General features: G+C 41.3%; 1 protein-coding gene across 13 annotated transcripts in view; it reads left to right on the top strand.

Annotated features, from left to right (window-relative positions):
- Positions 1 to 15,630, top strand: part of cadpsa (Ca2+-dependent activator protein for secretion a) — an 81,546-nt gene that overhangs the window by 2,153 nt on the left and 63,763 nt on the right. For all 13 annotated transcript variants that reach the window (XM_078794398.1, XM_058065755.2, XM_058065699.2 and 10 more), the window contains exons 2-3: positions 12,125 to 12,238; positions 13,814 to 14,146. In XM_078794398.1, coding sequence (XP_078650524.1) covers positions 12,125 to 12,238; positions 13,814 to 14,146 — 447 coding nt within the window. The remainder of the gene's footprint in view (positions 1 to 12,124; positions 12,239 to 13,813; positions 14,147 to 15,630) is intronic.

Genomic DNA, 15,630 nt, shown 5'->3' with positions numbered 1-15,630 from the left:
CGCTCTTGCTCCCTTTTGCACTTCGGTGATAATCACAATCTTTGTTGTTCAATTAGCACATGACTATGAGCTTCTCCGTGCTTCCATTGGGCATTTTTAAAAAATCAATAAACTTTGTTGGTAGCATCACTGTTATGCAGACATTGCTCAAGGGGTCTTGTAAGAATCAGCATAATGTACCAATAAAGTCTGAGCATGTTTAATCTTCCCATATCTGATGAGACACAGCAAACAAGGCAATAAGCGGAGGGCAGGTTGAGAAGTTTTCTTTTGTGATGTGTCGACTCGGCTCACCTTTTTCTCGCCTTGGTTTGGTGCGGTCAGTTTTTCACTTCAGAATAAAGCAAACACAAAACCCACATTGAATCATGCTGTCAGAAAGACATGCAAACAAACAACAAAGGTTGTCCTGTGTTTACCCCTCGGCATGTAGCGTTCGGACACGGTAGGAAACAGCGTTTATGTTCCAGGAGACAGAGGAAGGCAAGTAAAAGCAGAGCTGCAGAGGTTCCACTGTACTACAAACAAAACAAATCGTCTTTAGTGGCGGAGTATAAACGTTAACAAGCATCCTTTGTGAACGATCAGTTAAAAAACAACACAAACAATGATTTATGGCTTTTCAAGACTGGTTATTCATTCATTCATTCATTCATTTTCTACTGCTTATCCTCACAAGGGTCGCAGGGGGTGCTGGAGCCTATCCCAGCTGTCTTCAGACGGGAGACGGGGTACACCCTGGACAAACAACAAACAACAACCATTCACACTCAAATTCATACCTATGGACAAGTTGGAGTTGCCAATTAGCCTAGCATGTTTTTGGAATGTGGGAGGAAACCGGAGTACCCAGAGAAAACCCACGCATGCACGGGGAGAACATGCAAACTCCACACAGATATGGCTGAGGGTGGAATTGAACTCCAGTCTCCTAGCTGTGAGGCCTGCGTGCTAACCACTCAAACACCGTGCAACCAAGACTGGTTATATTATTACAAATCATATTATATTACATCCCACAAATCTCATCATACATACCAACATCCATATCACCCAACCCGAAAAAAAAAAATACCCGGTGGGATGGATTAGGATGTTCGGTGGCCCTGATGTGGCCCGCGGGCCGTAGTTTAACACTCCTGTGATTGTGCTCAGTCTGTGATTTACTCGCCCGCTTGACTTTAGTCAGCTGTGATAGCCTCCAGTTTTTCTACACTGGATAATATAAGTAAATAAAGTAGTCACCATATTTTTCTTATGGCTGCATTTTTAACATTTTTATTTGATGTTTTTTTTGCATGAACACTGTTGATAACTGCTCCATCCCTTTATTCCATCCACTACCTCATTAGCGTGACTTCCTGGAATCTCAGAATCAATTTGAGGTGGTCAGGCAACCTGCCAGGAAAAGGAAATGACATCGCTTGCTCTTTGTTTCAGAACATTCTTTCAATGCCAAAACATTTTGTCATTTGTTTGGTTTACAATTAAAAATGTTTTTAATTAGTGAACACCCAGGCAGAAAAAATGTCTGTCACTGTATTGCAATTGTCTAAATATGTATGAATAAGCATGCATTATAGTCAAATATAATCCCAATGAATCTGATGAAGATGCAGGTTAAATAGTTGCAGGCTAAATAAGCAGAAGGTAATGATAACACAGTGATAATTGCACATTTACTTTACAGCATGGATCTCAAACATGTGGCCCGCGGGCCAATTGTGGCCCACAGGACACTAGTTTGAGGCCCCCGCCTTGATATGAAAGTTTAATGTTAGTGCGGCAAGTTTGATATGGATGCTGTATGGTATCACGTACCCAGAAAAAAATATTACGTTTGATTAATGTTCATGTTGAAGGTTAAATAACTGTTAATAGTTATCCTCCCTATCCATGTGGAAGTGGTACGTTTTTGGCTATTTAAGTTTAAAGGAAATAACTTGAAGGCTACCGTTTAGGTCGCTAGCGCTCTAGTTTGCGAGTTAGCATGTGTCTCAAGACCCTGCAGTTGCGCAATATGTTGTAAATAAAAAGAGTATAAATGTGACTATAGTCGTGTTTTGTCATGTCTACAGGGCTCTAATAATGCTTTGTTCATTTTAATCTGAAAAAAATTATTTGTCTACCCACCAACTATATGTGGTTTCTTAAGTTTTTATTATTTGCCGTTTTATTATTATTATTATATTTATTTATTACTGATTGATTGATTTTCTTTATTGTTGATTTTTTTTTTCATCTTATTTTGTGCAGAAAAATAAAAAATAAGATAGTGGAATGTTTTATCAGAGCTTTTATTGTAGAAAATCGGAACCAAAGCACTGAAAAAGTTTGTATATTTTTCTGTTTTTAATAAATGCGTTTTGTTTTTTTTTTTTGGAAAACCTGATGCGGCCCAGCCTTGCCCAGAGCCTAGCTCCAGTGGCCCCCAAGTAAATTGAGTTTGAGACCGCTGGTTTACAGTGAATACCATACATACTAAGTGAAATGGCCAGATGAATCATCCTTCACCATATTCTCCACAAATGGGCACGTGTATTGAACTGGAGAGCCCTGGAACGACCCCTTGTCTCGAGGTCACACAGAGCCGCCGTACAGCTTGCATCACATGACGGAACGATTCTACTCCCCTCAGAGTGGTCGACTGTCATCGACTGTCACTGTTTCAACAGACGTACTTTCATAATAGAAACCAATAGAGACTTTTTGCACGGCCTCTTGAAGCACTTCCTGCAATCAAGCGCTTCCTGTCACTCTCAATGAGACTCCTGCACCCGTCAATGCTGTCAATCGATTGGGTGGATTATTTTGGCCCACTCCTGATGAGCGAACTGCTCAGTTTCAGTTCTACAGATGTTCAGTTGGATTTGAATCAGGGCTCGTAGAAGCCGGCTTCCCAATAACCCGATGTTTGGCTCGTAGCTATTCTAATTCTAATTGTCCCGTTGGGGGAACCATGGCTTGCCAATGAGACTGAGGCTACCTGCTTAGCTCGCTAGCTTGCAAGCTGGAGTCCCTGCAGCAAGAGAGTTGTGCAATGTGGTGTGAAGAATGAATAATAGGAGTGTGAAGATGGCTAGAGGCATGTCTATAAATAATGTTAAAAACCATATTTAGTTTTATTTATTTATTCTTTTTTTTTGTGTTGCGTCCAGCCATTGGGGCAGAGAGTATTGTTGATCTATGGCTAAGTCATAATAGTCTAGTTAATGATGGCTAAGGGTCACAATGGAGATGATATCACTGAAGTGAAACAGTCAAACTTACCATATTATCAAAAAACATATTTATAAAGTCATAAACCGGTGCAATAACTATAAAAATGTCCAATTTATTAACATTGAATCCTACATTGCTGACACTCATTTATCACAACCACTCTAAACGAGAGACGACCATCTACTACAGTACGTTACACTCTTCTGCACTCTATGTGTACACTATACTAGCCCCGCCTTCACCCACCGAGACAAAGAGACTATATGACTGACAAAAGAAAACTGTGTTTTTTTTATTATGTGATTTATTATTTGATTTATTATAAGGTCTGCACGGCGGTCTAGTGGTTAGCAGCTAGGAGACCTGAGTTCAATCCCACCCTCGGCCATCTCTGCATGTTTTCTCCGGGTACTCCGGTTTCCTCCCACATTCCAAAAACATGCTAGGTTAATTAGCGACTCCAAATTGTCCATAGGTATGAATGTGAGTGTGAATGGTTGTTTGTCTATATGTGCCCTGTGATTGGCTGGCCCTGCCTCTCGGCCGAAGACAGCTGGGGTAGGCTCCAGCACCCCCGCGACCCTCGTGAGGTTAAGCGCATAGAAAATGAATGAATGAATGAGGTCAGGTCTACGGAGATGTGGTCTGACATGCCCCGGGTGCTGCTACAGCCTTTATGCCCCTGATGTGTTGCAGTAGACATGGTCCAGAAGACTATTCTCTGTGGTCCAGCCACCTCTGGGTTATCGATCATCCAATGCTAACTTACCACGAGGGACCTAGGCCGCTACAGTCCAGTATTCTGCATTTTACTTGCCGATATTCTCGGTCAGGGGAGCAGCGTGTGCTGGCAATGTTTGTAGTCTGTGCCAGAAGTTTCTGAATATACAAAATATGCCGCTTTTGTTTTTTGCCTGTGGCTTCAGTCCTGTCTGCCGGGAACAACAAACAGCGTTCGGAATGTTTTGATCCAGCCAGGTCTCGGAAATAAAGGTCACACGGCTGTTCACGGTGTCTTAAAAAGCCTTCAAATATCGAAAATATGATTTGGAAAGGTCTTGAAAATGCATTATTAGTTTTATTTAAAACAAAAGCATAAAGTTCAGTCTTGATGATAAATGTTTTGATTGCTAAAAGCATCGGAGGACCTCAGAGAAAAGAGGGAAATTTGCTGTACGTAGTCTAAAGCAGGGGTCTCAAACTCGCGGCCCGCGGGCCAAATGCGGCCCGCGAGACGCTAGTTTGAGGCCCCCACCTTGATACCAAAGTTTAATGTTGAAATGACAACTTAAAGCTGTGTGCACACCGGATACAATTAACATGATTTTGCCCCGCCCATACTGTTACCCTACCCTGTTACTCCGTCCTGTTTTGCTTTGGATTAGCAATGAAGCTAAAGGCTTATGACGCTGGGTACAAATAAATGCAGGAAATGATTTTGGAATAAAACGGAAAATACACGTCAAGATAAAGCATCTCATCAAACATGTTGTTAAAGTTACGCCGCTGCTCCCGGATGGAACTGAGTACGATGCTAACTTGCTAATTGGGTTAAATTATTAAGTTTCATTAATCTTCATGTTAAAAGTTAAATAACTGTTAATACTGTACATTTGAATCTGGAAAAAATAATTTTTCTATACCAACTGTATGTGGTTTCTTACGTTTTTCTTATTTGCTGTTTTATTATTATTTTACTTATTTATTACTGATTGATTGATTTATAGTCTTTATCCTTAATTTGTTTATTTATTTATTTTTTTAATCTTATTTTGTGTATAGAAAAATAAAAATTAAGATATTTTGGTGTGGAAAACCGGAACCAAAGTACTGAAAAAGTGTAGGGTATAGCAGAAGCAAAAGCATTGAAGATTGTTTTTTTATTGTTTATTTTTTCAGTTTTTAATAAATGCGTTTTGGGTTTTTTTTGAAAACCTGATGCGGCCCGACTTCACCCAGAACCTAGTTCCGGTGGCCCCCAGGTAAATTGAGTTTGAGATCCCTGGTCTAAAGGAAGGAAAGCCTTGCTTGCTGACACCCATTTAAAAAAAAAAAATGCATTAAAAAACAAACAAACATACATTGTAGCTTCTGCTTGTTTAATATTAGTTATTTTTATTAGATTAAATATAAATTCACACCTCTCCCCAACTGTGGTTTTAATCTGCCAACCGTTATAAACAATTCTTAATTGGACAAGGACCATGCGTATTTATAGTCTCTTGAGTTTGCTTTTGTTTTTTTATTTGTGTCGCTTTTCTTTTCTAATCAGGCCTGAGGGTATTCGTATTCCGAGGTGAGATCCTTCATGCAAGAACACAATCAGACCATCTGTCTGCTTGTTGTCTGCACAACGGTCGCGGATATATCCCGAATCCACTCACCTCCCTTTGTTTAAGCGCTTTACACCTCGACTTCATACGGCTGTCATCATTTCAGTTTTCACGGTCGACTACAATACCGAGACGCGCCCCGGACTCCCTAGAAACAATTCAACTTGATGAATGTCAAACTGACATGGAACGAATAACTGTCCTTAAAGAATCCCACCGACTATGGTCTCTGACTTCCATCTGGGTGAGTGTCTGCATAATTGACGATGACAGCATGTAATCTGCTAATGATGATAGCCTCGCCAGTTGGCCTGCCAATGTTCAAGCGCACGCAACCACGCATGAACCCAACCACATGCTTGAGTGTGCGACGGCCCTCTCACACGTTCGCTTGTACGAGGCAGTAAGTGTGGTATAATTACCGGAATATGAGGGGTGACTCATCATACCAATCACATCCACCGATGCTCCAATATGCTGATCGTCAACCGCTGTGGACGGGCCGCAGCGCCTCGGGCTTTTGCAGAGAGACTAGGCACTCTTAATAAAAGGGAGGATTACGTTAGGAAGGGCATCTGCTGTAAATGTATATTTACGTATATATATAGTATATATATATATATATGCACGATACTTGAACTCTATCTGTCCACAAAAATCGATGGATGGAATTTCATAGATTTACACAAGTTGTCCTTTTGAGCTAACTGCAGATTCCAAGATCATTAGTATGGATGTGCTACCGCTGCCAGGGTCTAGAATAGGGGTGGGCAAACCACGGCCCGGGGGCCACATCCGGCCCGCCAAGTGTTTGAATACGGCCCGCCCGTATATTTCATCGAAACTCAACATACAACCTGGCATCATGGCCAACCTTTTGATGGTTTAAGTAGCTGTTTCGTCAATGTGGCTATTTGATGTGGTCCATTGACCGATATGGGTTTTTTTTGGGCCGATGCCGATTTTTTTCCGTCACCCTTAGCCGATGGCCGATTTTGCTTGGGCTGATATTTCTGGCCGATACTGGTCTCCAAATATTACAAATATTACACCTTCTCCAGGTCCACCTGGAGGACACCAAGGCGTTCCCAGGCCAGCTGTGAGACATAATCCCTCCAGTGTCCGAGGTCGTCCCAGCTGGGCATGCCCAGAACACCTCACCAGGGAGGCGTCCAGGAATAGCCCGTTACTCTTGTTTAATTACAACCACAAGGACGCTGCAAGGCAAAGCTCCCAAATTATCCATTGATCAACGTTCTTAGCCTCATCTCATGAGTTTTGGGTAGACACCATGCGTCCAAGCTCTCCCTTACAGACAGCCAAATAAGGTGGCATCTGGTCAGGCTGCCCCCCGGACCGGTAGGAGACCTCGGAAAGACCCAGGACACGTTGGCGAGACTCTGTCTCTCAACTGGCCTGGGAATGTTTCGAGATCCGCCGGGAGAAGCTGGACAAATCAGCCAGGGAGAAGTCTAAGCAGAAGAAGATGGATGGAATCGCCAAATTTTCCTTCAGGAGTGTAGCCAGCCTGACAAAAAAGTGCGGTCGTGTATTTATAATTCCTATCACGCCCAGCTTCAATTATTCCATGACATTTTCTGACAAGAAAATGATCACCATTAGAGAAAATATCAGCAATCTCCTTCTGTCAGTTGGCTTAGCTCGTCCCTCCTGTCCAGTTTCTGTCCAAGTATGATGATGGTATGTTTGACTTGCTGAGTCCGCTGATAGCCTGCCAATAATAAGTGGACGTTGGAATACAGTATCTGCGTCAAATTAGAAAACAGTCAGCGGGAGACAACAAATTTGATGTGCGGTTCATATGTGATTATTTATTTCAGGTGGGGCGCTAAAGTCATTTGTTGACTATTGTGGTTTTGTAAATGGCAGCCTGTTGTGCGCGGCTGCCTCACATCCAGTTGTTTCTGGGTTGGAATTACATCTCGGACATCTGTTTTTCCCTGCTTGTTTTATCCATTGTTTATTGAGGTTAGTTGGTTCCAGCTCTGATGACGATATGGGGAGATTCAATATTAATAAATGCAATATTTTTGTAGTTAGAACATAGAGAAAACCTGTTTATAACTTTCTAAATATGTTTTTTTTTTACATTATCAGAGCCATTTGGCATGAAGTAAAACCCCAATAGTTACTGTTATTGGAAACATAATAGTTACACTGTTACTCTTTGTTTACATCACATTGCGGGATCCTGCCCCTGGATAGAAAGCTTCCGAGTTAATTAGTTATCCTCTCCCATTTACTTATTCCGAACTTAGGACAAAGTAAGAACCAAAATGATACCACTTCCGCATGGAATGAGAGGAGGATCATGCATCTCACTCCTCAGTGTGACATTACTGACACCTGGTGGCCATAGTCATTTTTGAAAGACCGTGATGTAGTGAAGGACGACTGTACCCACAGTCCAACGTCATGCAAGTTAGGTTAATTGAAGCCTTGATTAACCGGTCCAGGTCCTCTCACCCAAAGTGGCGGCGAACCTGTGAACCCGAACAAAAACTTTAGGATTTTTCTGTGTTGAAATTTGAATTGGGATCATTTGGATGGCTGCCATGTTGTCATATGAAATCCTCATTTGCGGACGGCAGCTATTTTCCCGATGAGCGCTCTCTCAATCCTTGCTCCGTCTGTAATCTGGCATTATGCAACCATTTGATGTCACCACCAGCTTGCAGAGAGTGGAAGCTTAACTAATAAATCACATTCTACTGGATAAATCCGTGCTGCACATTCAGTATCAATAAATCAGTGACATGAAAAAAACCCAACAATATTAACATAAAATTAATAGTGCCTTCAAATGTCATTCATAATCATCTAACATGCCCGATTCTGGGGCATAGAGTTAAACGCCTAAAACAGTTCATGTGCAGTCGAGAAGTAGTAGCAAGCAAGTGTCAACATGGTGATTTTACGATGGCTTCCTGTTCAAATAAATAAAAAATACAAGATAGAGTCTCCATCTTTAATGGCAGGAAATTGAATTATCTTCTGCATGAGTTGGCTAACCACAGGAGCACGCTACGCTCATCAGGTAATCAGATCGAGCATTTTTTTTAAACCAATCTGAATTAATTAATGGAAGAGTCTCAACAGTTTTGTCAGTCCAGATTATGAAGGAATATTATTACTCTGTTTCAGATTTTTCTAGAAAAATGTCATAGGCATAAATTTGACATTTTAGCCAAACACTTATGTTGTTATGTTTAGACATGACTCCAGCTCTTCATAATTCATAACAACTTACCATGACTGTTTGTTCCTGTTGTATTCCTCTCAGCGCCATCTCACGCATTAATTGTTCCAAGTGACAATCATGCAGCTGTAGGAAATTCTCACTTCACATTAACAGTAACTTAATAAACCATAACTTAATAACTCTGCAGATAACAACACTGAGACCAAGCATGTCCGGTCCTCAGTAACCGCTACTGCAAGGGGACCTTTAGGTCATCATTTAATATTGTTTCTCATACGGAAATGCTTGAAATGCACTTTGTATCCTGAGATCACTGAAGTCTATTAAATCAAAATCTCAGAGATTTATGGGCTGGCTCAACATACGCGATGCTCATAACAGCACCAGCGTGAATAATTGCATCAAGGCCAAGACTGCATGCAGTTTCCTGCTGACCTGTTTAATATACACTTTATTGAAGTACTTGACACAAAATAAACAATTTAGCTACAAGCATGTAAAAATATAGGACGGTTTAGATTATAGTTTGATGATATTTATAAATGAAATTTGTCGGCCACAACCCACGCCATTCACTTACACACTTGCTAACCTTGCTGCTAACCATGCTAACACTAGCTGATGTCACACCTTTCCCTTTCACTGGCCCCGCCTTTTTAAGGTACATATCACGTCTTCTGAATTCTTTATACAGTAAAGTCTCGTTATATCGATATTCTCGGGAGTCGGAAAAAATACCGATATAACCGGACTATCCATATATCCGATCCTGCGCTGAACTGCATTAAAAGTGGGCGGATCTTTGATATGGCATGTAATTTTCTCCTTGAGTTCATGGATTGCGTATCTAGCATGCTTTTGTACTACAATAAATTTAGTACTACAGTAAATAAAAATAAACTTACGCTGTAGTGATTACCGGTTACCGGGACATAATTCACCCCGGAACTATCGATAGGGAAGGTGTTGCCATCCGGAGGGGTAGGCGCGAGGGACGGGTGTTTTCCGCTGTGTGTGCTGCACTCTGGTGGTGGAAGTGTGAAAAATAAAGTTGACTGGAAGCAGCCGTTCGCCGTGTTCTTTTTTGGTATTGAAATCCTTAAGCAAAGATTGATTTAAGCTGCTTTTGTATCGATATAAGCAGACCAAATTGGCTGGCGGGAGATGAAAAGGGCATCCTAGTAACCGGATTATCATAATAACCGTGTATCGTACTAACGGAGCTAATTATATCATAAAAGACTAGAAATTTGCCGGGAAATGAAAATAGTATCGTAATAAGTAATAATTTGTTTTAACCGATATCGATATAACGAGACTTTACTGTATTTGTATTTTCACAAAGTTCCACAAAGTGGAATGTAATGTTAAAAAAATGAAGTAATATTTTTTATATTTAGAGCAGAGAACACCCATTTATGACTTTCTGAAGGTTTTACCATTATTAGAGCCCTCTAGACATGAAATAGCACCCCTATATTCACCTTCACACTCGTAAAACCCAATATAGTAGACAAATCCTATGCATAGGCTATGGGATCTCGGCAGCAATACGAGCCGCTTGAAACATAGCATGCTACTCAGCTAACTAGCCTCTTATTTATGCACGCTATACAAAGTAAGAAAAAATTTACCACTTCCACACTGAATGGGAGGAGAAATTTTCTTTCATTTTTTTTAAAACACAGCGATGTTAGAACTGCGGAAATGTCTAATCTGAAACCGTGAATTAATTAGTGGATTTTATTTTCAATGTGTGCGCTGGGCACAGGCAGGAAAACGACAGTTTGTGTTGGACGCATTCCTCAATAAATGCGATAGTAAAACACCAAGGTACAGTTTCTCTACTGTACGTACTTCCATCTGACCTTCAATTTAGCAGTATCCGTGTGGATCAAGAGTAGAAGACAGATGGTTCTGCTTTAGCTCATCTAACTGTAGGAACTTTGACCCCCATTAAGGAAGCTTTAATCTCATACTGCTTCCTCAGGAGCAGTGGCCATGGTAACAGTTACCAGGGCTGCGGACAGCAACTGGCCATTGTGTGGAATCTCCAAGCAGGAAGGAAGAGAAACACATTGGTCTGTTGTCGGTGGAACAATACTTTCTCGGCTGAAGGACCTGACTCAGAACACATAATCATACTTAACTCCGAGTCAAACAGTGATTGGACTATGAATGACCTACACCGATGCTCTTGTTGTCTAGGGATGGATCATCGAGGGACATCAGGGGACTTCGGAAAATGTACAAACCAAAGGAAATATATCGATCCTAACAATGACTCCATGTTATTGGTCAACTTCTACAACTCCTTAGCTACAAATGTTGGAGTACACCAAAGAGTGTTCCGTAGGTTATAGTTCTGTTTTCAAGGGAAACTGGCTGGAAAAAGTTTACCGTCATAAATGCTTTTGGTTATGTACCTTCCCCTTCATCAATGTCCAAGGAGGCGTCTGTCTGGGAGGCATGTTTCCTCATCTCTTCTCTCTGGAGGAGTAGTGGTTCCACTCCGAATTTCGCTCAGATGACAGTGCTTCTCACCTGATGTCTAAGGAAGAGCCCAGTTATCCTTCCGAGAAATCCGGTCGCTTGTCGTGTGTTCTTTTGGCCACTACCCAAACAATAGGTGAAGGTAGGAAAGTACGACCAGTAAATTAAGACCCTGAGGTACTTAACCTTCTCCACTTGGGGCAGAATCCCAGAGATGGCACTCCACTCTTTTCCATGGACTCGGACTGGAATTGCAGATTCTCATACCAGCTGCTTCACAGTTGGGTGTGAACTTATCCATTGAGAGCTGAAAGTCATGCACCGATGAAGCCAACACGATCACATCGAAGAACCAATCCTGTAGCCACCAAACTCAGAACCCCTTAATGAAACTCCAAGTCCATAAAAGTAATGAACAGAATCAATGGCAAAGAGCAGTGAAGTCCAACCCTCACTGGAAATGTCCAACACAGGAAAACACAGTCCAATGCTTTCTCCAAGTCCACTATGGACTATGGACACTATGGACTGGTTGGGCAGACTCGCAAGGACTCTCAAGAGTTGAACTGGTGCATCGTGCTCTCCAGAACCCCCAATTAGATTTAGGAGTTAATTTAGGTATAATCAGGTATAAAGTCACACCAATGCATCTCACATCAGTCTAGGAACAGACCTGGATTCAACATGCAATCTAATTTCAGAATGTTTTTTCAATGACCTGCATCAGAAAACAACTTTCACTCAAGGACTCACACTGTCTCGACGGCCGACGCTTCCACCTCGCTCTCCCCATTTGTCATTTTTATCGTCGTTAGGGCAACACACAAATGTCGTCTTTCTGTGTTTTCACCAGATCAGTAAGCAGCAACTGCAGACGGTCAAGGAGCGTTTCCAGTCGTTCCTCAGTGGAGAAACCCAGATCGTAGCTGACGAGGCTTTCATCAACGCAGTCCAGAGCTACTACGAGGTGAGTAAAGTACCAACTCCATTGGAGACAATCTTCTCGGAATTGATCGAGCCAAAAGCAATTTGTGATATTTAATGATTTTCATTTGAACACAAATCTAATAGCATGGCGTTATACGACAGCGAACGCTGAGAGGCGGTTTGAGAACGAGAGACTGATCCAGACATTGGGGAGGATGGAAATAGCGTGACAGTAATGGATATGGGCAGCAGGAGTTAATCATAGTCATCATGACTGTTTACCGTGTATTTTTTCACTTTACCTCCTCAAGCAAACAATACAGCACTTAAGAACAATTAACAATACTTTCTCAGTGGTATTCATTGCACCCTAAGAAAGTGCGTTTCAATAATAATGCACAATAATGATTACTCTACAGCAGGGGTCTCAAACTCTGGAGCTAGGGTCTGGGCGGGGCTGGGCCGCATCAGGTTTTCCAAAAAAAAACCCAAAAAATGCATTTATTAAAAACAGAAAAATGAATAAACTTTGCTTTTGTTCCGATTTTCTACAATAAAAGCTCTGATAAAACATTCCACTGTTCTCAAATATCTTAATTTTTATTTTTCTACACAAAATAAGATGAAAAATAAACAAATCCAGAATAAAGAAAATCAATCAATCAGTAATAAATAAATATAATAATAATAATAACAAAACACCAAATAATAAAAACTTAAGAAACCACATATAGTTGGTGGGTAGACAAATTATTTTTTTCAGATTAAAATGAACAAAGCATTATTAGAGCCCTGTATACAAAACACGACTATAGTCACATTTATACTCTTTTTATTTACAACATATTGCGCAACTGCAGGGTCTTGAGACACATGCTAACTCGCAAACTAGAGCGCTAGCGACCTAAACGGTAGCCTTCAAGTTATTTCCTTTAAACTTAAATAGCCAAAAACTTACCACTTCCACACAGATAGGGAGGATAACTATTAACAGTTATTTAACCTTTAACATGAACATTAATCGATCGTAATATTTTTTTCTGGGTACATGATACCATACAGCATCCATATCAAACTTGTGCGGGCCGCACTAACATTAAACTTTCATATCAAGGCGGGGGCCTCAAACTAGTGTCCTGCGGGCCGCATGATTGAGACCCCTGCTCTACAGCAAGAAACAAACGCAAGACTTTAAAACAAAATGTACCTAAGAAACGTATACCAAGTGTATATCAGTACCAGGTCAGATATTATTTAAAATACAGTATACCTAGTGGAAGTGTAATAAGTACATAGTACTCCCATCTTTAAACTTTGTATTTTTTTTTTTATTGATTTTAATTTATTGTATTCGTTTCTTTTGAATGGGACGTTTTCATGGGGTGACCATGTTTTAATGGAAACTCGGCCCGGCAATAGGATACTCAAATGTTTCAAATGTCATCCCAGGAAAATGTTTCATTGGTTATTGCTGCGTGGTGCTGCGATGATGTCAGCCTCCTTCTAGAATTGTTGAAAAGAGATTCAAACTTACTTAAAAGTAGACATTGTATGTACAGTACCAACCATATTGCAGATTTATAACGCTACCATTTTCATCATTTTTTGCCACCAGGTTTTCCTGAAAAGTGACAGAGTGTGTCGGATGGTGCAGAGCGGGGGCTGCTCAGCCAGTGACTCCCGTGAGGTTTTTAAGAAGCACATCGAGAAGCGCGTGCGGAGTTTGCCGGAGATCGATGGCCTGAGTAAAGAGACTGTGCTCAGCTCGTGGATGGCGAAGTTCGACACCATCTACCGCGGGGAGGAGGACCCAAGGAAACATCAGCAGAGACTGACAGCCAGCACTGCCTCCGAACTCATCCTGAGCAAAGACCAGCTCTACGAGATGTTTCAGGGGATTCTGGGCATCAAGAAGTTTGAACACCAACTACTCTATAATGCTTGCCAGGTCAGTGTACATTTGATTTCATCGATTTAAACAGCATGTCTGACACACATGCATAGAAATACAGTACTAGGTTCGGTACTAAATAATAACAATAACAATAATAACAATAATATGAACTAAATAATCATTCATTCATTTCCTACTGCTTTTTCCTCACAACGTTTGCGGTGCTGGAGCCTATCCCAGCTGTCTTGGGGCGAGAGGCGGGGACACCCTGGACTGGTGGCCAGCCAATCACAGGGCACATATAGACAAACAACCATTCACACTCACATTCATACCTATGGACAATTTGGAGTCGCTAATTAACCTAGCATGTTTTTGGAATGTGGGAGGAAACCGGAGTACCCGGAAAAAACCCATGCATGCACGGGGAGAACATGCAAACTCCACACAGAGATGGCCGAGGGTGGAATTGAACCCTAGTCTTCTAGCTGTGAGGTCTGCACGCTAACCACTCGACCGCCGTGCAGCCCCCATCAGTCAGTTAACATCCAAAAAAAGACAATATCGGATTGTAATTATTATTATAATCATTTTATTATTACACAATGCTGGCTTTTCCTCTCTATGGAAGGACGGCAGAAGGACTAACATGACAAGATTATCATAAATAAAGGAATCACACAATACATGAAAATTAACGGTTTCAATATATTGCCATGTGCACGCGTGTCTGTTTTTCAGGCAGGAAGAGAGTTCACTCTGTGCATCGCTTTCAACACCTTGTCACGTTTGTTCCATAGAACAACGGCATGAACGGAGTGAGCCCTTTTGTCAGCGATACAGTCCCTGCCGGGAAAACTACTCATTTCATTTCAAATGAACTCCATCTTTTCTGCCACAAGAGTGTTGAAATATCCGCCCGGTTGAGTTGTAAAAGAAATAATTGCACTTTAACAAGCTGAATACACACAGAGCACCGGGATCACAAAGGGAGGGAGGTCTTTTTATGGATGTGCCCTCAGCAGTAATGGCGACTGGCAGCAGAGGGCAAATTAAATTGAAGGCCAACGCAGCGGATATGTTGTGATGGGAGAGCAAAGTGGGTGTACTTTTCCTTTCATCAGATGGGTTTGAGCCATTAGGGTTGCGGTGGGGACTCGGCCGCAACTGAAAGCCTTGGGATGCAGTGGGAAAAGTGAACTCATCTGTGCCTGATTCGTTATCTGCTCGAGTCAATTATTACGTCTTATTGTTTTTATTTTTATTCGTACCGTAGAAGTTAATTTGAACTTCATTTAAAAGAGATAAATTGCAATCCATTAAAACACCATTATGGTTATGTCTTCATTTATTTCATTATGAATAATACAATCGCAATAAGGAATCTTGCGCAATGTCAGTGTCGAAGAAACATTTGGAGATGAAATCGGAAAAGTTGCTTATCCTTCAAATATCGGTTTAAAACGACTTCTTAATGAGCGTAAAGGGGTTTTAAATGTTGCTGTGTCTACATTCAGTAGCCACCTTGTCTTTATTTA

This window comes from Doryrhamphus excisus, linkage group LG11 (genome assembly GCF_037039965.1).
Source record: "Doryrhamphus excisus strain RoL-2023G ecotype Guam linkage group LG11, RoL_Dexc_Guam_v1.1, whole genome shotgun sequence".
NCBI classification, from domain to species: domain Eukaryota; kingdom Metazoa; phylum Chordata; class Actinopteri; order Syngnathiformes; family Syngnathidae; genus Doryrhamphus; species Doryrhamphus excisus.
This window is presented reverse-complemented; position numbering and strand designations above follow the sequence as displayed.